General features: G+C 37.4%; 1 protein-coding gene across 3 annotated transcripts in view; it reads right to left on the reverse strand.

Moving 5' to 3' along the window:
- Positions 1-1071: 1071 nt before the first annotated feature.
- ARL6IP6 (ARF like GTPase 6 interacting protein 6) overlaps positions 1072-25403 on the reverse strand; it is a 37533-nt gene continuing 13201 nt past the window's right edge. For 2 of the 3 annotated variants that reach the window (XM_081578066.1, XM_081578063.1), the window contains exon 4: positions 1072-2493. In XM_081578066.1, the coding sequence (XP_081434192.1) occupies positions 2400-2493 (94 nt within the window). In that variant the 3' untranslated portion in view covers positions 1072-2399. Of the gene's footprint in view, positions 2494-9570; positions 10347-25403 lie in introns of those variants that run through there. The other variant, XM_081578064.1, reaches the window with a different exon arrangement.

The raw sequence follows: 25403 nt of genomic DNA on the forward strand, positions 1-25403 counted from the left end.
AGCCCTCATAATGGGGTTAGAATCATTCTAAAGGAAGACAGCTAGCCTTCTCTCTCCCCACCAGTGAGAATACAATAAGATAGCTATCTTCACTAGAACCCAATAATGCTGACACCCTATTCTTGGACTTCTAGCTCTCAAAACTGTGAATAAACCGAATTTCAAGAATGGCAGGGTCACCACTGGGTGTCAGGGACTACAGGAAATGTTATTAGCAGTATCCATGTCAGCCTTATTCTGTCCCACTGAATTTGGCTAAACCCTGGTTGCCAGCATCTCCTGGGTTTGTATCTTCCCAGCTTAATTCACCTTAATTTCAACCTGCAAAATTCTGGGAAGAGACTGGCCTAATTTAAGTCATGTCTCTATTCCTGTTGCAATCACCGTGGCCAGGGAAGATGAGAAACTAGGAGTGGCCTAGCTTTGGTTAGGTACCTATCCTCAGTCAATCACTCTGCTAAGGAAGGAGGATAGTTTATATTTGCATCCTATGTTAGACTGCAGAGAGGAGTTTCCCAAGAAAGAGGAGTCCCAGTCCAAAAGAAACAGAGCTCCAGAAGAAGTAGCTTAAGAGATACATACTGAATATTTATATGTATCCATATTATATATAGATATAGTATCTTATAGATATTTTCATGTAAAGGGTCTACTAGATTTTTCTTAGTCATAAGACATAAAGATCAGGAAGAAGTTATCCAAATTTGAGGGTGTTGGGGAGGTCTTGAGGGTAGAGAGAAGAAAAACTGATTTTGTTACTTGTACATTCCTTTACAATAGAAGAGCCCTTTAGAGCCAAGGTTGCCGGGGAAGGGAGAAGAAGGGTTCGGGGGGTGGGGAAGAAGACAGGAAGCACTACTCTGCAAGGAATAATTAAGCCATGGGATATGTGTGTGAGTGTGTGTGTGGAATAATTAAGCCATGGGATGTGTGTGTCTGTGTGTGTGTAATATGTGTGCCTTACAAAAACACCCCCTGCCCCTATTAATCTAAACACTTGAGATAATTTAAATTAGAGCAGCATTTGGCATTTCCAATGAAAGGTAAAAAAAAAAAAAAAAAGGTTAAGACTTTTAGAAACAGTATTAAATCATTTACTCAGTAACAACAATTAGCAGGTAACATGAACAAGTGTATATATTCATTTCCCATTTGGCCTGAATAAGCAGTTTTGCTACACAATGCTATCCTAAGGCAGGTTTTCCTATGGCCAGGGAAAACAGTATTTTAAATAGTCCATCTTTCTCAAATTCAAGTGACTATTCCTAAGCAGGTATGTAGAAAGGAATTGGAACAATTAAGGCTTAATTAGAACGAGCACAGAAACTAAACAACACAATTACAAAAGAACATTTAAATAGGAAAATAAGGAAACTATACATAAAAAGATTATACATGTACACACACTGTATCAAAATACTTTTTCTATTTTGGTAACCAAATTTTGGAGATTAAAAACAAACTAATTCAAGCATTCCTAAATATAAAAATGTCAAGTCTATATTTATTAAAAACAAGATAGTATCAGTTCTGTTGAAGTAACCATATATGCACCAAGATAATATTTGGCATTGTGAAAATGGAAGGAGGGAATAGCTTTGAATTTCCTCAATATTATCATTCCTTAAATAATTAAACTTTTTTCAGTTACTTTTTTGTTAAAAATAAGTTTACTTAGTTTTAAATGTGAGGCCAATGTGCTTTTCTTAAAAGACAAAATACTTATTAAAAATGGAAGGTATTAGGTTTGCACCAGATAAAGAATAACATTTACTTTTGCCTAGATGCTACAATTTAAAAAGATACAAATTCAATATATAGTAGGAAAATATGTAAAAAAAAAAAAAACCAAAAAGACCATACCCCGTTAAAAAAATAAGTGCACCTTCTATTGATTATATATCAAAAACTAAATATTCTGATTTAAAAGTAGCTTCTATAACATGTCAAAGTAGTAGGCATTGTTTGCTTTTCTAATACAATGAATAAATAAGAAATATTTCTATCTCAAAAGTATTATCAGTATTTCTTAGCAAAAATGTAGTATATACATGGAAAGGCAGGCTTTGATACAGGATGTTCTGCTTCTAGGTTTCTGAGTTTGATTTCCATTAAAATGTTTTCTACAACTTATAAGGACAACATACACAAAAGTAAAAAGATGAGGTAAACATCTTACACTTTTAAGAACTACTTGAAACTTAATACTTATATATTCCCAATGCTTAGGCTCTAGAATGATGCTTAAAAAGTCCTCCTTAATGATGATGATATGACATGTATCTGAACCACATAATGAGCAGCAAGTTTCTTGGTCTTCTGAATAGGCAGTGATGTTCTTCTGTTATTACAAAGTAATCATGACTAAGTTTTATCCAGTATTCTGCTTCAGTGCGTGTTTACATGAGGCACCAAGCTACAGTAAGAGCAGCTACAATGCCATTCAAAATTGCCATACTATAGCCCATGTGGAAGGAGTGTCCGGTCATTTTCCTAGGGGGAGAAAAAAAACAGATGAAAAAAGGAAAATGTAATTTGGTATAACAAAGACACCATCAGTTTTTACTGAAAATGCTTACAACCTGGAAACACGTTTCCCAAACATTGTTTATACATTAATACACAAGTTAAAAAAGAATATTAGACAGCTGCAGGATTAGTAAAGATGTAAGCTCTCTGTCAAAAACTGTCTTGTTATCAAACATAATTTTTCAATCTCATTAACTGGAGTAAAATGCTGTTTGATCCCCATAACTTCTTTACTGTGCTTCATAGTCACATGCGTGTACCATCACCTAATTCTAAGATATAAAACTTGTTACTAATACATTACAAGCATATTTTTTCATTTAAATTAGCATTGGTTTCCCCACTCTCTTGTTCTTACTGGTAATTTAAAATACATATTTTTTCCATTATTTGTCCTACTTGTACCATGTTTTCTTTAGATTACATGAAACTCTACTTTTTCTCTGAGCACTAAAAACAGCACTTGTCCATATGTAAATCATTAATAGATTATGTCTATTATAAACATTTCAGTTTTCAACTTGATAGGTTACTTAATTTAGGTGGCTTTCAGTGGGTTCCCAGGTTTCAGTAAAGATACTGTTTTATGATTACTATGAGGGCCAGCTAGCTCATGTGCACCGATTTGCCCCGACATTTGTTCCCTTGATCATGGAGCAATTCTACTTATTTTACTACATTTTCTTGATATTCTTTACACTAACTCTATTGCAGTAATACTTTTTGCTTATCCTAATAAGGATGAGACATGCTAAAAAGAATAGAAGGTAGTGTCCAATTGGTGTCAGAGGCAGAAAATAATCTTCTCAGTGGAGTAATCCAAATCAAGGACATAGAGGGAGGTATACTAGTAGTAATAAGAATGTCAGTTGTTAGTTCAGTTCAGTTCAGTCGCTCAGTTGTGTCCGACTCCTTGTGACCCCGTGAACCACAGCACGCCAGGCCTTCCTCTCCATCACTAACTTCCTGAGTCCACCCAAACCCATGTTGAGTCGGTGATGCCATCCAGCCATCTCATCCTCCATCGTCCCCTTCTTCTCCTGCCCTCAATCTTCCCCAGCATCAAGGTCTTTTCCAATGAGTCAGCTCTTCGCAACAGGTGGCCAAAGTATTGGGAGTTTCAGCTTCAACATCAGTCCTTCCAATGAACATCCAGGACTGACCTCCTTTAGGATGGACTGGCTGGATTTCCTTGTTAAGTATTAAATAATAAGGGCCCTGGACTGAGAGGGTTACCACGCCCCTTGTCCTCTTTAATAAGCACAGATCAAAGCCAGGGAAGTATTTAGATAAAAATTAACATCTGAAGAGCACCTTATTATAATGATTCCAGTCCAGTAAAATCAGGAGCAAAGACTAAAGAATTTACACTTTTTGAACAGCCCCTTTGCATTCACCTGGGACTACAGAAGACTTGTATCCTGAGAGCCTCCTGTTCTGGTCCATGGGAGTTATTACTCTCCTCACTCAATCTTACTCACCTGGGACTAGTTTAAGATTTATTAAATAGCCCTTATTTGCTCATAAGGGCTATTCTACCTAGCTGTATAACCTACTATTTGGTAACATAAAACAGATAACACTAAATGCTTTGCCCCTTTAGGAAAAAGAAATTCCTCTAACAAAAACTGGTGAACAGAAATCTAATTGTAACTGTCAACATTATCATTCATTGTAAAAACAAAACAAAACCTATCACTGATCTGAGAATATTTAAATTCATACTAACAAAGTTAATCATGGAACAGAATTTCAGGACTTTATTGTTCTCTTTTACTAGTTTGAGACCCCACATTCCAATCAAAATCTCTAAAGTACAGTTTTTTTAGACATTAGAAAATTATAATAACTACGATGCTGACCTCTTGATGAAAGTGAAAGAGGAGAGTGAAAAAGTTGGCTTAAAGCTCAACGTTCAGAAAACTAAGATCATGGCATCTGGTCCCATCACATCATGGGAAATAGATGGGGAAACAGTGGAAACAGTGGCTGACTTAATTTTTTTGGGCTCCAAAATCACTGCTGATGGTGATTGCAGCCATGAAATTAAAAGACGCTTACTCCTTGGAAGGAAGGTTATGGCCAACATAGACAGCATATTTAAAAGCAGAGACATTACTTTGCCAACAAAGGTCCGTCTAGTCAAGGTTATGGTTTTTCCAGTGGTCATGTATGGATGAGAGAGTTGGACGGTGAAGAAGGCTGAGTGCTGAAGAATTGATGCTTTTGAACTGTGGTGTTGGAGAAGACTCTTGAGAGTCCCTTGGACTGCAAGGAGATCCAATCAATCCATCCTGAAGATCAGTCCTGGGTGTTCATTGGAAGGACTGATGTTGAAGCTGAAACTCCAATACTTTGGCCACCTCATGTGAAGAGTTGACTCACTGGAAAAGACCCTAATGCTGGGAAGGATTGGGGGCAGGAGGAGAAGGGGACGACCAAGGATAAGATGGTTGGATGGCATCACTGACTCGATGGACATGGGTTTGGGTAGACTCCAGGAGTTGGTGATGGACAGGGAGGCCTGGCGTGCTGCTGCAATTCACGGGGTCGCAAAGAGTTGGACGTGACTGAGCGACTGAACTGAACTAAACTGACATAATTGAATTTTACTGAGATGTACAAGCTCAAATGCTCAGTGGCTCTCACAAACCAGTAAAACAATGAATTTTAATAACACTGAAGAAATACTCCAGAGCAGTGGTTCTTATTCTTTCTACCACATCAGACATACCATGCTCCCACTGCGAACACTAGCAGTTGTCATGCACGTACTGACAGGCAAGGGACTAAAAATCTTTGAGGAATTGCTAGGTTTAAAACTGCTTTTTAAATTCACATGATTTTCCTTCCTGAAGAAGATATATAGAACACTTGGCAGGTTTTCTCTTCTATGACCTACTTGTGATCTTTGAAGTCCTGTAAAAAAATGAAGGTACTTTTTGATTCCCCTTTGTCAAATATTCCATAAGATGTTATGGAAAAACCTGAACAAACTTTTGGCCAACCCAATATAGTGAAAATTAACACGTGACTTCATTTAACATACTAATTTAAAAATTTAAGACCTGACTATTCATTTGACCATTTAAAAATAAATGCAGAAATACACAGAAAATTCAATGACAAAACCAGGATGTTTCCTAAAGCAAATGTTAGAATTCCTAACTGTGGATTTGATTATGCTGAGATATAGTTCTATTCCACTGCAATACATTTCTGAAATCAAAATGGAAATAAATGGGAAACATTTAATAACAAAAAATACTAGAAAAAAATATGGTTACAAAGCAAAGCTCATAATAATACAACTCTTTCTATATCCTAAAAGGTTAGTTATAAGAAGGTATTATCTTGTTTTGGCTCTAAAGAATTTCTTTCTACAAAAAGCTCCTCATGTGAATCCTGTTAGTGGTTAAGAGTCTTTGAGAGATAGTTTCGAGGGCCAGCTTTGCCACTTTCAAGGGGTATGAAGCCAGAATTTGACCACTGAGCCTCAATTTCCCAAAATGGAAATAAAAAGAAAGTCTACTCTTTTAAAGTTATGAGAATCAGGTATCTGGCACATACCAAATAATCAATAAATGTTAGCCACTATCTACTATGGAAAAGAAAGCTTAGCTATAGATGAGATTTTGAAAAAATTTTTTGATCTTCTACTTCAATTTTTGCTTCTAAGTAAAACACCTAAATCTAGACCCAACCCAGATCAAAACAGAGGAACAGGAACATACAAGCAGACTCAAGAGGTGAAGGGAAGAAAGAGACTGAAGAACTACAGGTTTGTGTATGTGTGTGCGTTTCTGCTTGGTATTACCCTCTTCCAAAAAGTTCATAATCACTTCTCCCTTTATAATTCACAAGGGAACTCAAGACTTCCATTATTTAGATCTAGATTTTGTAGTCTGGAAATGTGCTTTCTAGCAACATAGTTACATTGATATCTAACAAACTTGTAAAGTGACTAAATCATAAAAGAACTATACCTTAATTATTTTCATTTATTCAGGAATGGAATACATTTCAAATTTAAGATTCAAATTAATTCAATGATTCTGGCAATTTAACTAAGCATAGTCTTACTTTTGAACTACACATTAAAGCACCGAATAAGCCACTACCAAGTCTCAAATAAATTACCGGTTTATTTCAGAAAGAGACCAAACAGATTGGCAGCTCTTTTTTCATGTTTCGTATTTATTGCTTTTCCTCTAATCATGGTCTGGTTGACTCCAAACTGAATCTCTGTACTACAGTGCTGTGCTTAGTCGCTGAGTTGTGTCCAACTCTTTGTGGTCCCATGGACTGGGGCCTGCCAGGCTCCTCTGTCCATAGGGATTCTCTAGGCAAGAATACTGGAGCAGGTTGCCATGCCCTCCTCTAGGGGACCTTTCAACCCAGGGATAGAACCCAGGTCTCCCTCACTGCAGGCGGATTCTTTACTGTCTGAGCCAACACTACACAGTAGTCTTCATTTTCTTGAAGTCTTCATTCATATACCATATTAATTCCTATATTTCCTTTCCCTAACATATATTCCACATTTCAGACACGCTTATGACAGAACTCTTTCAATTTAATACAGTAACATCACTGCCAACTGATTTTGCTCTGAGCAGAAAGCTCTCTGCTTGCCAATAAGAAATTATATTAAAGTCTTACATTAACAACCAAGTGGCTATTTGTGTGTCTGACTGACTCAGTAGGAGACAGGATGACTAGTTGATACTAATCTATTCCTTCTTCACACATCTAAGCTGCCTTTTACTGCTCATTCTCTCCCCAGCCAAGACATCTCTAGTGCCGAAAGAATTTTAAGCTGTGAGAGCTTTGATTGGAGTAACTGTCAGTTCTTTACCTGGAACCAGAAATTCTTAACCCAAGCCCAAAATCTGAAAGAAAATACTAAACCTCACCATATTTCAATCACTTGCAAAGTGTTTCTCTTACGTTTCTTTCAGAAACACAAAATGATATAACAAATTACTTGCAAAAATTGCTGAGGAAGATGAAACTGTGTGTATTCCAATTAACTTGACCAGTGTTATTTAAGAAATAAGGATTAGGATTTCAAAGAGAAAGCTTTCTTCCCTGAGGAAATGCTATCTCTCATTAAGGAAAAAACAATATATATTACATTCACCCTTTATACTCTGAAGTTCCTTTTTCTGTTGTTGGAGAAAGTCTTTATTTCTTCTTCACTTTTTTAAATTATTTTTTTTATTGGAGTAGAGTTAATTTACAATGTTGCGTTAGTTTCTGCAGTACAGCAAAGTGAGCCAGTTGTATATTTATACACATATATCCACTCTTTTAGATTCTATTCCTATAGGTCATTAAAGAGTATTGAAGAGTCTCTTGTGCTATACAGTAGGTTCTTATAGAAGTCTGTGTACGTCCCAGGTGGCGATAGTGGTAAAGAACCTCCCTGCTAATGCAGGAGAGATAAGAGAGCAGTTCAATCCCTGGGTTGGGACGATTCCCCGGAGGAGGGCATGGCAACCCACTCCAGTGTTCTTGACTGGAGAATCCCATGGATAGAGGAGCCTGGAGGGCTACAGTCCATGGGGTCGCAAAGAGTCAGACACAACTGAAGCTACTTAGCGTAGTAAGTACATGCATGTCAGTCCCAATCTCCCAATTTATCCCTCCCACCTCCTCTCCCTCTTGGTAACTGTATTTGTTTCCTACATCTGTGACTCAATTTCTGTTTTGTAAATAGATTCATTTGTACCATGTGCTTATATTCCACATATAAGCAATATCATGATATTTGTCTTTCTCCATCTGACTTACTTCACTTGGTATGACGGTGTCTAGATCTATCCATGTCACTGCAAATGGCACTATTTCCTTCTTTTTAACGGCTGAGTAATATATACTTACCACATCTTTATCCATTCCTCTGTCAATGGACATTTAGATTGCTTCCATGTCCTGACTATTTAAATAGTGCTACAATGAACATGGTGGTGCATGGATCTTTTTGAATTATGGTTTTCTCTGGATTTATGTCCAGGAATGGGACTGCTGGATCATACGGTAGCTCTATTTTTAGTTTTTAAAGAAACCTCCATAGTGTTTTCCATAGTAGCTGCACCAAATTATATTCCTACCAACAGTGCAGAAGGGTTCCCTTTTCTCCACACCATCTATAACATTTAATGTTTGTTGATTTTTTGATTATGGCCACTCTAACCAGTATAAGGTGATACCTCACTGTAGTTATGATTTGCATTTCTCCAGTAATTAGTGATGTTGAGCATCTTTTCATATGCTTTTTGGCCAGCTGTATGTATTCGTTAGAAAAATGTCTACTTGGATTTTCTGTCCACTTTTTAATTGTTTTTTTTTTTTTTTGATACTGAGATATATGGACTGTTTATGTATTTTGAGATTAATCCCTTTTTGGTTGCTTCGTTTGCAAATATTTTCTTCTGTTCTGTGGGTTTTCTTTTCATTTCCTTTACGGTTTCCTTTGCTGTGCAAAAGCTTTTAATTAGGTCCCATTTGTTCATTACTCTTGGAAGTGGATCAAAAAAGATCTTACTGCAATTTATGTCGAGAGTGTTCTGCCTATGTTTTCTTCTAAGAGTTCTATAGTATCCAGTCTTATATTTAGGTCTTTAATCCATTGAGTTTATTTTTGTATATGGTGTTAGAGAATGTTCTAATTTCATTCTTTTATATGTATCTGTCCAGCTATCCCAGCACTACTTATTGAACACACTGTTTTTTCTCCACTGTATATTCTTGACTCCTCTGTCATAGACTAGGTGACCAAAAGTGCACAGGTTTAATCTCCAGGCTTTCTATCCTGTTCCACTGATCTATATTTCTGCTTTTTGTGCCAGTATCATTGTTTTGATTAAAGCTCTTTATTTTATAATTTTCTTCTCTTTCCATTAAACTTCACCAAAATTTATAGCATGAATTCATTATACCAGGCAATATACATGGGAGACAAGGATGTGTCTAGTGACACAGTGTGCTAAGTGTTAAAGTTCTGCAGACAGCATTACTTAGAAGACAAAGGAGCTGTTTGGCTTGTAGAAGGGGAGAGATTTTAATTTTAAAAGAACAGTCAGTACCTGAGCTAAAATTGAGTATGATGAATTCAGCGTTCTAAACAAATAACAATATGTGCAGGAGCAACACACATGGAGAATGCAGGACATGGTTAACAGTTTAGCATGGTGAGAGAGAAGGACTTGGAAAACTAACTCTCCTACCACGGGGTGGAGGTGGGGGGTTTAAACCTGGCTCTAATATTTATAGGACGTTAGCCTCCTTGAAAATCTAATTCCCATCTTTAAAGTAAGGTTAATAATTCCTCTCTTTAGTGCTCCTGTGAAGACTGAAAGAGATAATATTAACAAGTACTTGTTGCGGTGTCTTGAATGTACTGAGCACACAATCATTAAAACAATAAATGTCACCATTATTTTTCGTGCTGGACTGGCTGGAGTTAATGAGAGAGAAGGAAAAACTGAGGGTCAGGCCAGGTTTCCCACTTAAGTTACTGGCTGGATGAAACATCACTCACCATGATAGGGAACCCAAAATACAGGTTGATACAAAGTGGAAAACTTTAGATGTGTTAAAATGCAAACACCTATGGGACACTGAAGTAAAAACTCCTAGTAAGCAACAGGAAATACAAATGAAAATTAAAAGGGAGGAGAGAGACAGGAGATAGGCTAGGCTAGGTTCCCAGGAGAGAGACACAAGATAGGCTAGACAGACTCAGAAGTCTATTTCTCAGAGTAGTAGCTTATGAAAAGGGATTCCACAAGTGCCAAGTAGGGATCAGAAACCTGGAAAGAAAAAACAAAACAGAAGGGAGCAGTGTCAGAGAAATTAAGAAAGAAAATCATTTTGAAAAGGAATATTAAACTTTCAAATAATGGATTGAAAATGAATTTTAAATTTTGTAATTAAGAGTTCTGCAGTCAATTTAAGGAGAAAAAATTTTAGTCTAGGAGTGACTGCACAACATATGTGGTAGCAGCTATAGTTCACTGTGAAACGGGGACTAATCTCTTCTCTAGTCTTACAAGATACTTAACTATGAAGAGATTTAGGCATGAAGATTTTTTCTCTAACTCAGGAGAAACTTGAATGTTTAAAAAATATCCTAACAAGAATACTGGGTATAAAGGAAAGGCTGCGGTGAGAAGGGGCAATATATATAGCACAGGAAGTAGAATTGAGTTTGGGCAGGGAGAAGAACCCTTTATCCTCTGAGATACAAGGAAAAATGGTATGATGGAAGTGGATGTAAATTAAGTTTGCAATTAATTTCATGAAAGAGGGAGGAAGAAGCAGGAAGTTCCCTCACGATGACCTTTCATGAAACTGGAAGTTAGGTCCACTGAAAACTAAAATGCAAAGTGAATATGTGGAATAGACACAGGAAAAAAATGGGACAGGGATGTAGGATGGATGGATGGATGTGCTGCTAATCACTTCAGTTGTGTCTGACTCTGTGCAACCCTATGGACTGAAGCCTGCCAGGCTCCTCTGTCCATGGGATTCTCCAGGCATGGATGGATAGTACTAGCTAGTAAGATTCTAGCTCAGAATATGAAGGTTGTGAACTCTAGTTAGTCAGATCTTAGTTTGGATGATTCATCTCTTAGTCTCTTCATCCTTTCTATATGGAACAGCACAGCACTTGACCCATTTTAGAATGGATTTGAGGTCTTCTGCTATTTCAACGTTTTGCTCGCTTTGCTACAGGCTCTCTCCTACCTGACCTTCCTTCTACTTCTATAACTTTACAATTTTTCAGGGCAGGCACTTAATCCTTCCTTCTCTGTACAAGGCCTGGTAAAAGCAAGCTAGTTTTACTTATAGTTCCTATCAACTGTGACCAAGTTTTCATGTATTTACTTTGGCTTTCCATTTTAAAGTTTCAATTATAATTATTTTTCTTGCCAATAACTTATTTCTCCTAGTCTATTCCTTAATCCTGAAAAACACTTACTGTACTTGGCAAGAAAGTAACTTGTAGACTCACAATCTAAAAGAAGTGAGTAAAGTTAATACAATTTAATTGTTAATTAAAAGTTAATACAAAGTTAATATAACTGTCTTGTGTTTTATGTGTGTGTTTGCTCAGTCATGTCCAACTCTTCATGATCCCATGGACTGTATCCTATCAGGCTCCTCTTTCTATAGGATATTCCAGGCAAGAATACTGAAGTGGGATGCCATTTCCTTCTCCAATAACTGTCTTACTTTGTTATAATTTTAAACATCCTCAAGCTGTAAGCTTTCTTGTTTGTTCAAATGGCCTTTAGAGGACCCTTTACCACTACTTTATCATCATTTATTCATTAAAACTTAGATGTTCAGTAAAAGTTAATGCATTTACCATTTAGGTGTGAAGGAATTATTATGGGCTTCCCTTGCGGCTCAGCTGGGAAAGAATCCACCTGCAATGTGGGAGACCTGGGTTCAATCCCTGGGTTGGGAAGATCCCCTGGAGAAGGGAAAGGCTACTCACTCCAGTATTCTGTCCATGGGGAAGTAATTATTATAAATTAATGAAAAATGGGATTTAAAAAAAAGTGTGTCATATCCTGACAACTATAAAACTAAGCTGAACAGACAACCCCACCTGATCTTATATATATAAACATATATATGTGTCTATATACATAAAGTTCTTAGATCTTTAGAAACTTTATAAGCAATGTCTAATTTCAGAGTGGTCCTCAAAGGAAGGCTTAGCAAATTAGGACACACCTGTCCTGCCACCCGTTTCTTTTTATTGGAACATAGTCTCACTCGTTTCTTTATGTACTGTCTTTGGCTGCTTTGGTGCTACAGTGGCAGAGCTGAAGAGTTGTGACAGGGACCACATGGCCCACAAAGCCAAAATACCACTTGGTCCTTTACAGAAAAGCCTGCCAACTTTTGTCCTAAAGCCTTCGTATTCAAAATATAATCCATAGATTAGCAATATATTAGCCTCGCCTGGGAATTCCTTAGAAATTCAGAATTTCAGAATGTACCCCAACATACTGAATCAAAATATTTCTTCAGCCAGAACCTCTAGTGACTCTAAAAGCCTCAAAGTAAATACTATTACTATTTGGAAATACATAAATTAGCAAAAGAGTTTCCTAGCAGATTATCACTTCAGAAATCTATCCCACTTCAAAAATCTATCCCACTTGCTTTCCACTTGAAAACTTCAAAGTTACTACAGTTTTAAACAAAAAAATATGTAAGTTGAAACAAAAAATGTAAGTTGATAACACTTATTTGTTTCACTGTATCATTATGTTCCTAAAACAGATTTTGGCTTCTTTAGAATGTTATAGGACAGATAACTTGAATAAGAGATCAGGTAAGAAATTGTGCAGAAGTTAAAAAAAAAAATTCTCCCATTTGTCCCTCTCTTGTTTTTGTGTATATTTACATTGCTAAGACAGTGGCTACACATTGGATGCATTGTATAACTGTGTGCATATATACATTTGTATTTCTTTAGCCTTTTAAAAAAAAATACATTTCAAAGTAATCTGTCAGGAGAAAATACAGCAAAATACTTTTAGAATGAAGTGCCAGAGAATAAGACTAAAACTATCATATTAGCTAGTTTATCAGATTACAAGCCTAAACCTTCAAGAAAATTAGAGATACCAAGGGAACATTTCATGCAAAATGGGCACAATAAAGGACAGAAATGGTATGGGCCTAACAGAAGCAGAAGATATTAAGAAGAGATGGCAAGAATACACAGAAGAACTGTACAAAAAAGATTTTCATGACCCATATAATCACAATGGTGTGATCACTCACCTAGAGCCAGACATCCTGGAATGTGAAGTCAAGTGGGCCTTAGGAAACATCACTACGAACAAAGCTAGTAGAGGTGATAGAATTCCAGTTGAGCTATTTCAAATCCTAAAAGATGATGCTGTGAAAGTGCTGTACTCAATATGCCAGCAAATTTGGAAAATTCAGCAGTGGCCACAGGACTGGAAAAGGTCAGTTGTCATTCCAATCCCAAAGAAAGGAAATGCCAAAGAATGCTCAAACTACTGCACAACTGCACTCATCTCACATGCTAGCAAAGTAATGCTCAAAATTCTCCAAGCCAGGCTTCAACAGTACGTGAACCGTGAACTTTCAGATGTTCAAGCTGGATTTAGAAAAGGCAGAGAAACCAGAGGTCAAATTGCCAACATCCTCTGGATCACTGAAAAAGCAAGTGAGTTCCAGAAAAACATCTACTTCTGCTTTATTGACTATGCCAAAGCCTTTGACTGTGTGGATCACAATAAACTGTGGAAAATTCTGAAAGAGATGGGAATACCAGACCACCTGATCTGCCTCTTGAGAAATCTGTATGCAGGTCAGGAAGCAATAGTTAGAACTGGACGTGGAACAACAGACTGGTTCCAAATAGGAAAAGGAGTACATCAAGGCTGTATATTGTCACCCTGCTTATTTAACTTATATGCAAAGTACATCATGAGAAATGCTGGGCTGAATGAAGCACAAGCTGGAATCAAGATTGCCGGGAGAAGTATCAATAACCTCAGATATGCAGATGACACCATCCTTATGGCAGAAAGTGAAGAAGAATTAAACAGCCTCTTGATGAAAAGTGAAAGAGGAGAGTGAAAAAGGTGGCTTAAAGCTCAACATACAGAAAACAAAGATCATGGCATCCGGTCCCATCACTTCATGGCAGATAGATGGGGAAACAGTGGAAACAGTGGCTGACTTTATTTTTCTGGGCTCCAAAATCAGTCAGATGGTGACTGCAGCCTTGAATTAAAAGATGCTTGCTCCTTGGAAGAAAAGCTATGACAAACCTAGACAGCATATTAAAAAGCAGAGACATCACTTTGCCAACAAAGGTCCGTCTAGTCAAGGCTATGGTTTTTCCAGTAGTCATGAATGGATGTGAGAGTTGGGCTGTAAAGAAAGCTGAGTGCCGAAGAATTGATGCTTTTGAACTGTGGTGCTGGAGAAGACTCTTGAGAGTCCCTCGGACTGCAAGGAGATCGAAACAGTCCATCCTAAAGGAAATCAGTCCTGAATGTTCACTAGAAGGACTGATGTTGAAGCTGAAACTCCAATACTTTGGCCACCTCATGAGAAGAGCTGACTCATTTGAAGAGACCCTGATGCTGGGAAAGATTGAAGGCAAGAGGAGAAGGGGATGATAGAAGATGAGATGGTTGGATGGCATCACTGACTCAATGGAAATGAGTTTGAGTAAACTGTGGGAGTTGGTGATGACAGGGAGGCCTGGCCTGCTGTAGTCCATGGGATCGCAGAGTTGGACATGACTGAGCAACTGAACTGAAGTGAACTGAAGGTGTAGTTATATTTGGGTGGAGTGATGTATTTCAAGTCCATACACCACACCATATACACACATATGCATGTCTAAAATCATATGGTTTTAGTAATCAAGATTACAAATACAGAAATAATTATTAAAAAATATGTGCTATATGATTACACTTGTATAAAAACAGAAATATTTACATATATATAGTTTTTTTTTAATCTGAGGTATAATCTGCAGTCTCTTCACACTAGTTAATTCAGCATTATTCAAAATAAGATTTTGCAGTCATTAACTAAGTTATACAATTCTGTGCTACATGTATTAATTCTATAATCATAAAAAAATCAATAAAAGGAAATTTTAAATCAGTCACTGTCCTAGGAAATAAATTTCTCAATTACTATCTGAAGCAGAAATGCTATTAAAAGATAAAAGCATTAGAAATATGATGTGCACTGATTTCAAGGTTTTACGATAATCCTGAGCTAACGATTATCTCGAAAAACATTTACTTAAAAGATGTAAGGTGAGGAAAAAAATATAAATGTATATATATATACACACATAATGTTGAACTATAATGCATCATTCTTAAAAATACATGGGCTTCTGAGGTGGTGCTAGTAGTAAAGAACCTGTCTGCCAGTGCTGGGTATGTAAGAGGTGGGTTCGATCCCTGGGTCAGAAAGATCCCCTGAAAAGAGGGCATGACAACCCACTCCAGTATTCTAGCCTGGAGAATCCCAAGGACAGAGAAGCCATTTTAAGTATTTACTACATTGTGTCATTAGCCTGGTAATTAGGCTAATGATGTGCATTATGAGTAAGTATCAGTTATAAAGTAGCCACAATTTTAATGAAGCAAGTTGATTTATCAATCTACACAATGGTAGACTATGTTATAATAGAATTCAAAATTTCAACTTTAAGCAGTTCCTCATTTTTTAAAAAGGATTTTCTTTTTCCTTAGTTTCCCAGCTATACTGCCAACTTCTCTAGTCCTTATGATCTCTTTAATCACTTCTAGATCTCCATTCTATAATAATCTATGCCTCATCTAGAATTTTACCAACTAGAAATTTTAACTGAATCACAACCTATGCTCTGCTGGTGTGATATTAACTAACATGATAACATACAGGCACTGAAAGATCCTAACAATGAGCGGAGTTCTTTAACATGGAATTAAAATGTGTGCATTTAAGTTATTTCTCATTGTATTACAGTTTCCTGAAAATTAAAGAGAAATAAATGTATATCTGGTTGGATGAAACTGCATACTAAGTTACAGTCTAGTTTACTTATATATAGCAATCTGTTGTTACTGTTTAACTACCAAGTCCTGTCCCACTCTTTTGACCCTAAGAATTGTAGCCCATGTGGTCCCCTCTGTTCATGAGATTTCCCAGGCAAGAATACTAGAGTGAGGTGCCAGGTTGCCATTTCCTTCTCCAGGGATCTTCTCGGCCTAGGGATCAAACCTGCATCTCCTACATTATTAGCAGATTCCTTACCACTGAGCAAGCAGGAAAGCCATATAGCAGTTTACTTGGTTGCAAACAGAACTAAACACGTTAACTTTACTCATCAGTGTATTGGGGTAGAAAAATGGCTAAGGACATCTATCTGTCCTGGATACTGTCCTTAGTTAGACAAAGTCCTTACTAGAAAGTTAGGCCAAACAGTACCAAAAAAAAAGGGATTCTCAAGACTTCAGATTTCATAAGTCAGTTTAAAAATAACACCATGTTTTGTTGACAAACTTGTTTTGCCAAGAACAAGGTTTAAAAACCACTAGGATATACTATTAGCATTATTTCATACAAGAAACAGAGAAGGCAATGGCACCCAACTCCAGTACTCTTTTGCCTGGAAAATCCCATGGACGGAGAAGCCTGGTGGGCTGCAGTCCATGGGGTCGCTAAGAGTTGGACACGACTGAGCGACTTCACTTTCACTTTAAACCACTACGATATACTATTAGCATTATTTCATACAAGAAACAGAGAAGGCAATGGCACCCAACTCCAGTACTCTTTTGCCTGGAAAATCCCATGGACGGAGAAGCCTGGTGGGCTGCAGTCCATGGGGTCGCTAAGAGTTGGACACGACTGAGCGACTTCACTTTCACTTTTCCCTTTCATGCACTGGAGAAGGAAATGGCAACCCACTCCAGTGTTCTTGCCTGGAGAATCCCAGGTACAGGGGAGCCTGGTGGGCTGCCGTCTATGGGGTTGCACAGAGTCGGACACGACTGAAGCGACTTAGTAGCAGCAGCAGCAGCAGCATCCAAGAAAGAGCATATTATTGTCAAAAGAAGAGAAAGGGGAAAAAATGTAAAGGATAAAAGTCTAAAGATAAATAACAATTACTCAAGAAAAGATAATTTGCAACCAGTGGTAGGGCACAGTCAGACACCCAGCTTGAATTAAGGAAAGGAAAGAAAAGCTCTGGGACTGTATCAGATTTATCATCTGATGTATCTGTTGCTTTACCTAGTAAACATATTTATTGCCTTTGAGTGCAGATATCACTGCTTTTAATCCCATTTTGGAGAGGCGGAAATTAAGGTTCAGAGATACCAACTGACTTGCTCAAAAGTTCTTCTGGGTAGTATATGGTGTAGCCTGACTTATAAGCTCTTTATAACATACCAGGCTGACTCGTAATTTATGAAGATCGTTGGAACACATACAAAGGGTTCCAAGTACAACATTACCAAGTGCTATCTCTTAGGTATTTCTTATCCATGCTATTCTGTGCCTATGGACACCCATGTCTATTCAGCAACCCATACATAACACATTGTAAATTTGTGTAAGCAAAAGCCATAGCAAATAGGTGCAAAGCAAACAGCAGCTATATTACTTTATAAAAGAAACCAAGAATATTTAATATGATTTCTTACAGGATTTTGTTACATCTACTTAAGTCTCCATTCAGAATTTTAATGGAATATATATTATAAGACATGTATATATTTTAACCCTTCACTTCAAGAAGCCTCTGTGCAATGCCATCAATATATTCATTAATAGTGATAGCTTTACAACTGATGGCTCCACACAGTCCCTAGAATGAAGATAATGAATAATGAAATGATAGATAATGAAACTTCATAATACTCAAGTAGCAAAGCCAAGCTCTTGATCTATCTCTTTTGTCAGTAGCTTCTCTCCAACTGCAATTAGCCATCTGACATCTGTTTCATTAGTCCATGGCAATAAAGAATATCTGACTTCACAAAGAGGCACCTCTCCAAAGTCTGTATAAAAGAGTCACACCATCAATTTATTGTGTTCAATGTTAAATCTTGTTTGCTTGGAAAAGAAACTTCTAACTTAAATACTAAATCACCTATTTGTCTTGATCTTCAAGACTTATATTACTGATCAAGAACCCATAACCTCATTTCTATTATGATTTTACTATTTTGTTTCTACTGTATCTTAACCTCCAAGAAAAATAACAGCCCCAGTATTAAGAACAAGAACTTAGATAAAACCCTTTCACATACAAATGTAATGGAGATTTAAATATCTTAGCATCTGACTACATCTAGAATATCACACGGGAAATAACACGTGAGATGTGTTCATTTTCATTCTGTAAAAGTTACCAGAAACACTTTACCAAAAAGCAATTCAAATGAAAACCAACTGTTCACTTTTCTTTCTTAATTCTAATTTACTCTGCAAATACCAAACACTATTGCAAGACAATTTAAAAAAAAAACCAAAACAAGGCTGTACAGAAATGTTTAAACTGAATTAAAAGCATGTGTTTGTTGAAACTGAGTGTCCTAATATTCACAAATATCATTTGTGGGAGGAAGAAGCAGAAAGTGATCCAGACAAAAAACCAAACAGCATCAGGAAGACAGTAGTTTGTATATTCACTACAGATTGCCAATCAAATTCTATATATTTTAACATTTTAGGAAATGCACAGATATGACCATTTGAGAGGCACCTAAAGTGCAAATGAAACAAAAGGGAGGGGGAAGGGAACAAGCTTTAAAACAAAGATATGGCCACAGGACATGACAAAAACTGGTTAGAACCAACTAGGTCCAAGATGGCAGAAGATTGAACCTCATCATATACTCCCTGTAATACCTTAGTGTCTAAATGATGCACCCACCAGCCCCATGACAGTTCTGAGGCTAACCATAAAACGTCAAGAAGTAGGTGGTGGCCTAATCCTGAAGTTGCTGCCCCTTCCCCAAATTAATTGGGATAATCCTCCCACTCATTAGCTTATGAAATTACCCAGCCCATAAAAAATAACCACACCATATTTTGAGGCTCTCTCACCTTCTGAGATGGCCCATACTCTGTGGAGTGGTACTATTGTTCAGTCACTAAGTCATGTCTGACTCTTTGCAACTTCATGGACTGTAGCAGGCCAGGCTCCCCTGTCCTTCACTATCTTCCGGAGTTTGCTCAGATTTATGTCCATTGAGTCAGTGATGCTCTTTAAACATTTCATCTTCTGCCGCCCCCTTCTTTTGCTTCCCTCATAGCTCAGTTGGTAAAGAATCCACCTGCAATGCAGGAGACCCTGGTTCAATTCTTGGGTCGGGAAGATCCGCTGGAGAAGGGATAAGCTACCCACTCCGTTATTCTTGGGCTTCCCTTGTGGCTCAGCTGATAAAGAATCCGCCTGCAATGCAGGAGACATGGGTTCCATCCCTGGGTTAGGAAGATCCCCTGTAGAAGGGAAAGGCTACCCACTCCAGCATTCTGGCCTGGAGAATTCCATGGAGGGTTGCAAAGAGTCGGACATGACTGAGCGACTTTCACTTACTTACTCTTTTGCTTTCAGTCTTTTCCAGCATCAGGGTTTTTTCTAATGAACTCGCTGTTCACATCAGGTGGCCAACGTATTGGAGCTTCAGCATCAGTCCTTCCAATGAATATTCAGGGTTGATTTCCTTTAGGATAGACTGGGTTGAAATCCTTGCAGTCCAAGGGACTCTCAAGAGTCTTCTCCAGCACCACAATTCAAAAGCATCAATTCTTTGGTGCTCAGCCTTCTTTACGGTCCAACTCTCACATCCATACATCACTACTGAGAAAACCATAGCTTTGACTGTACATAACTTTGTCAACAAAGTAATGTCTCTGCTTTTTAATACACTGTCTAGGTTCATCATAGCTTTCCTGCCAAGGAGTAAGCATCTTCTAACTTCATGGCTGTAATCGCTGTCTACAAGTCTGTGACGTGTGTTTTTCTCTAAGTAAGTCCACTTTTTAACCTATTACTTTGTCTCTAAATTCTTTCACGATGAAACAAGAACCTTAAATTCACTGCCAACATAAACACTGCCTTTGAGTTGAGCTATAACAAAAATATAATGTTTTGCTTATTTCTGATAATTAAAAATGGCTTCTTGAGTAATAATTTTCACTCAAATTTTGGGTTTATGTCTCCTTTAAAAGCTATCTACGAAAACTTACAATGATGTCTATTTTTTGTTTTAACAAATATTTCCATATCCTTAGAAACTTTAAATATAAGCATTGGTTTTTCCTCCTTGGAAATAAGTCTCTGAGTATTTCCAGAACAAAATAATAGCGCTATCCCTACAATGCTAACATCTTGACTTAAATGTTACAGAAGTAGATGCTGTTAAATTTGAACACTGACCTAAATAAGATCAAACAAGATCATGCTAGCAGTAAGACTTCTGTCTAGCAACTGCAATGAAAGAACACCCTTACTTCTTAAAGAATACTGGCCCTTAAAAATAAAAATACTAGCCCTTGACCTCTGACTCTATGTAAAAGTCCTATAAGGCAGACAAACTTAATGACTTAAATATATTTTTCATCACTTTTATTGAATATTAAAAAACTAATGAGCTGTCTACATTGTGCTTTTTGCTAGACCCATCACATACATTATTGTCTCCCAACTAAATTTATTTCTAGATTATAAACTAACATTTTTACCCTAGACAGGACTTATGATAATCACTGAGTTACCTAACAAGCTGATAACTATAAATCTGCAGCCACATCAATGGAAACAGTGGGAGACTTTATTTTCTTCGGCTCCAAAATCACCACAGATGGTGACTGCAGCCTTGAATTAAAAGACGCTTGCTCCTTGGAAGAAAAGCTATGACAAACCTGGACAGCATATTAAAAAGCAGAGACATTACTTTGCCAACAAAGGTCCATCTAGTCACAGCTATGGGTTTTCCAGTAGTCATGTATGGATGTTGAGAGTTGGACCATAAAGAAAGCTGAGCGATGAAGAATTGATGCTTTTGAACTGTGGTGTTGGAGAAGACTTGAGAGTCCCTTGGACTTCAAGGAGATCCAACCAGTCCATCCTAAAGGAGATCAGTCCTGATATTCATTGGAAGGACTGATGCTGAAGCTGAAGCTCCAGTACTTTGGCCACCTGATGCGAAGAACTGACTCATGATGCTAGAAAAGACTGAAGGCAGGAGGAGAAGGGGACGACAGAGGATGAGATGGTTGGATGGCATCACCGACTTGATGGACATGAGTTTAAGCAAGCTCCAGTAGTTGTTGATGGACAGGAAAGCCTGGTGTGCTGCAGTCCATGGGGTCGCAAAGAGTTGGACACTACTGAAGGAACTGAGATGGCGTTTGTGCACAGATAATGTGAAATGTGAGAGAAATCATTCTGAAGTGGAGCACTCTGGTCACTGAGAGAAAATGGTGAAGGAGAGAACAGAGTGAGATTTTATTAATAAGAACAGACTTTAATTGGATTTGGCAATATTGCATGGGCAAAAGTGCCACAGAGCAAAGGTACACAGCAAGTGCCTTTAATTGTCAATAAAATGACACTGCTTCAATCAGTGAAATTCTCCCTATTGATTCGAGATGGGCAAACAAAAACAATAAACATAGTCAGGTGCCAGCTATGCCACATGCAAGTTATTTGGCTTTATGCAAGGCACTAATATTCCTTGGGACTCAGTGTCTTCATCTGTTAAAAAAAATGGAGCACCTAGACTAATGGTAACCCCCATGGGTGACTTAGAAGAGACTAAGTTCTCCAAAAACCTTTAATATGAAGGTCTAAGACATCCACAGCGATCCTAGAATATTTGTTAAAAAGTTGTACTTTTTAACAACTCAAGTACACATCTCCTATCTTCCTCCTCATTGAGGAGGACTTAAATAAGTTCTAGTGCTGCCACCAGCTCAGCCTGGAAAGAACCCCAAGATTCTTTTAGGCTTTGGGTTCTCTCTCTGACTGTAGTATCTTTACATGGGTGGTCATATACTTAAACGCATTAACTCCTGAAAACTATAATTAAAGCAGATTACCATTATGTGAAATATTAACTACAGAGTTGGGCACGACTGAAGAGACTTAGCATGCACGCATGCATTGGAGGAGGAAATGGCAGCCCACTCCAGTATTCTTGCCTGGAGAATCCCAGGGACGGAGGAGCCTGGTGGGCTGCCGTCTATGGGGTCGCACAGAGTCAGACACGACTGAAGCGACTTAGCAGCAGCAGCATACTGTTAAATTTGTTTGCTTGGAAATCACTAACAAAACCCAATGAGTGAACAGGGAAAACCTAATGAAAAGTGAACTAAAGATGTTGATTAAATAGGGTAGAAGAATAGGATAATGAATTATCAAGTAGGGAGAAGTGGGCAATGCCTAAATAGACACTCCAGGGAATCTAGAGTTACTGCCTCTGCCTCTAGTGCTTTAACAGATTTTTCAGAAACTAAGAAAATAATTTAAAAGTACAATTGACCTAAATTTCCTTTTCTGCAAAGAAAGTGACTGTTCCTAATCAAGCAGTTTATATATTTGACAATGCGAGAGACCTGGGTTCAATCCCGGGGTTGGGAAGATCCCCTGAAGAAGGTAACGGCTACTCACTCCAGTATTCTGGCCTGGAGAATTCCATGGAGTGTATAGTCCATGGGGTCGCAAAGAGTCGGACACAACTGAGCGACTTTCACTTTCCTAAAGGTATGTGCGTATGTAAAAATGAAAGTTTCTTAGCTCCATCTGTTATGGACTATGTTTGTGTCCATTTCCTTACCACCCAATTCATGTCAAAACCTTACCCTCCAACTGACCGTATTAGAAAGTGGGGCCTTTGGAAGTAATTAGGATTAGATGGGAGTCATGAGAGTTAGGCCCTCACAAATGGGATGTGAGATAAGTGCTCTTGTAAGAGTCACAAGAGAGCTTGCATCCTCTCTCTGTTCTCTGCCCTGTTAGGATACAATGAGAAGGACATCCTCTGCAACCCAGAAGATGGACCTCACCAGAAATTGACCATGCTGGCACCCTGATCTTAGAATTACAGTCTCCAGAACTGTGGGAAATAAATTTTTATTGTTCATGAGGCTTCCTAGGTGGCTTAGATGGTAAAGAATCTGCCTGCAACACAGAAGACCCGGGTTTGATCCCTGGGTCAGGCAGATCTCCTGGAGAAGGGCATGACAATCCACTCCAGTATTCTTGCCTGATGAATTCCATGGACAGAGGAACCTGATGCGCTACAGTCCACTGGGTTGCACAGACTCGGACATGACTGAATGACTAACACATGCACATGCATAAGCCATCCAGTTTATGGTACTTTTTTATAGCACCCTGAACTAAGATAATACCTAACCAACATGAAAGTGTAAATATAAAAAAATTTTTAATGAGTACAAAGGTTTTATTTCTTATCTCAACTCCTCTAATTAATTATTGATCCAAACTGTGATTTCATTAAATGTCTCATCTAAAATTTACTACATAACAATAAAGATTATTATTTTCTCCCCTCAAGGAGTTTATGTTTCTAAGGAAGTACAACTAATTGATAGCCACAGTAAATATGGGCTTCTCAAATTTTTTTCCCACTCTACTAATTAGTTTAAAAAAATGCTGTTGGGTTTAAATCTGCAAAGGAGAGCAAATGACTGCTTTTTCTAAAAAACAAACCAATTAGACTTGATTATTTTATTCTCTTCATCCTTGATACTCATGATAGACTTAGAAATACGGAATATTCTTAATAATAATCTTAAAAAAATAAAAAGAAAATCTCTTTGTTTTATGTCTCAATTATCGTGCCTTTAATTTTTAATTAGTTAAGGAGACCTCTGTTTAATAAATTATCTTAGAATCTAGCTATCATTTATATTAGATTTTCCTTAAAAAATAGATATATAGGATGATTGGTCTTTAAAATATATTTAAAACATTGAAATCTCAAAGAAATAGTGAATAGAAAATGTTGTAACAAAATTTAAATTAAAAATGGATCACAAATATCTATACTATGATCCCAATTTTAATTTTTAAAAATGCTAAGAATGGAAAGATACACATTAAAATGTTGTCATTTTCTCTAATTAAGAGTTTTTCCATTATTTTTCTTTTTGTCTTTTGAATTTTTAATAAAGAACCTGTACTTTATGTAATCAGGGAAAACATATATATTAACATCAGTTTATTTTAAATAAAATATACATAACCTGTTATAAACATGTTTTTACAAAAGTGTGATATTGAAAAATAATAAAATGCATCAATCAGATTTCTCGGAAAATAAAGTCTGAAGATTCCAACGTTCTCAAAAGGCAGAGTTGTTTCCCTGTACAAGCACTCACTCTGCTGGTGACAAAGAGAATGTACTTTTATTCTGCCAGTTTTGAAGTAATTGCATTATTTGCTTCAAACACCAGAGGGCAGGGTTTTCACTGTGAAATAACTATGAATTATCACTATATTATATCTTTTTTTTGAGCGACTTCACTTTCACTTTTCCCTTTCATGCACTGGAGAAGGAAATGGCAACCCACTCCAGTGTTCTTGCCTGGAGAATCCCAGGGACGGCGGCGCCTGGTGGGCTGCTGTCTATGGGGTTGCACAGAGTTGGACACGACTGAAGCGACTTAGCAGCAGTAGCAGCATATACTTTTTTTGGATCTGTGGTTTCCATTAATCTGTGATCAAATGCCACTGTATTTATTATGTCTTTTTGGACTGTACTTCTATTTAGTATATATGGATCAATTAAAATTACAGTTTGACTCCAATGAGCTAACAGCTAATTTATCACATATAAAATTGGACTTCCCAATTTTGGGTGACTCAGATGGTAAAGAATCTGCCTGCAGTGCAGGAGACCCGGGTTCAATTCCCAGTTTGGGAAGATCCCCTGGAGAAGGGAATGGCAATCCACTCCAGTATCCTTGCCCGGAAAAATTCCATGGACAGAGGAACCTGGGGGACTATAGTCCATGGGATCGCAAAGAGTCAGACACGAATGAGCAACTAAGACACACACCTATGTAAAATTAATTTCTCTCTACTTACCAATATGTAAGTCTCTGATCTGACACAAATATGAGAATATTTGAATGACTAATAAAAGACATTGAAAACTGAGGTTCATCACTACTGGTTCTAGTCTAATAAAAAATGCAAAGATAAATTTTAGTAAATTAGTTAAATGCCCTTAGAATTCCAGATCCTTAAAGGAACAGTGAAATGCTAGAGCAGGGTCACTAGGGAAAGGACTGTTAAGCTATACTTG

This window comes from Giraffa tippelskirchi, chromosome 3 (assembly GCF_054371585.1).
Source record: "Giraffa tippelskirchi isolate mGirTip1 chromosome 3, T2T-mGirTip1v1.2.pri, whole genome shotgun sequence".
Taxonomy (NCBI): domain Eukaryota; kingdom Metazoa; phylum Chordata; class Mammalia; order Artiodactyla; family Giraffidae; genus Giraffa; species Giraffa tippelskirchi.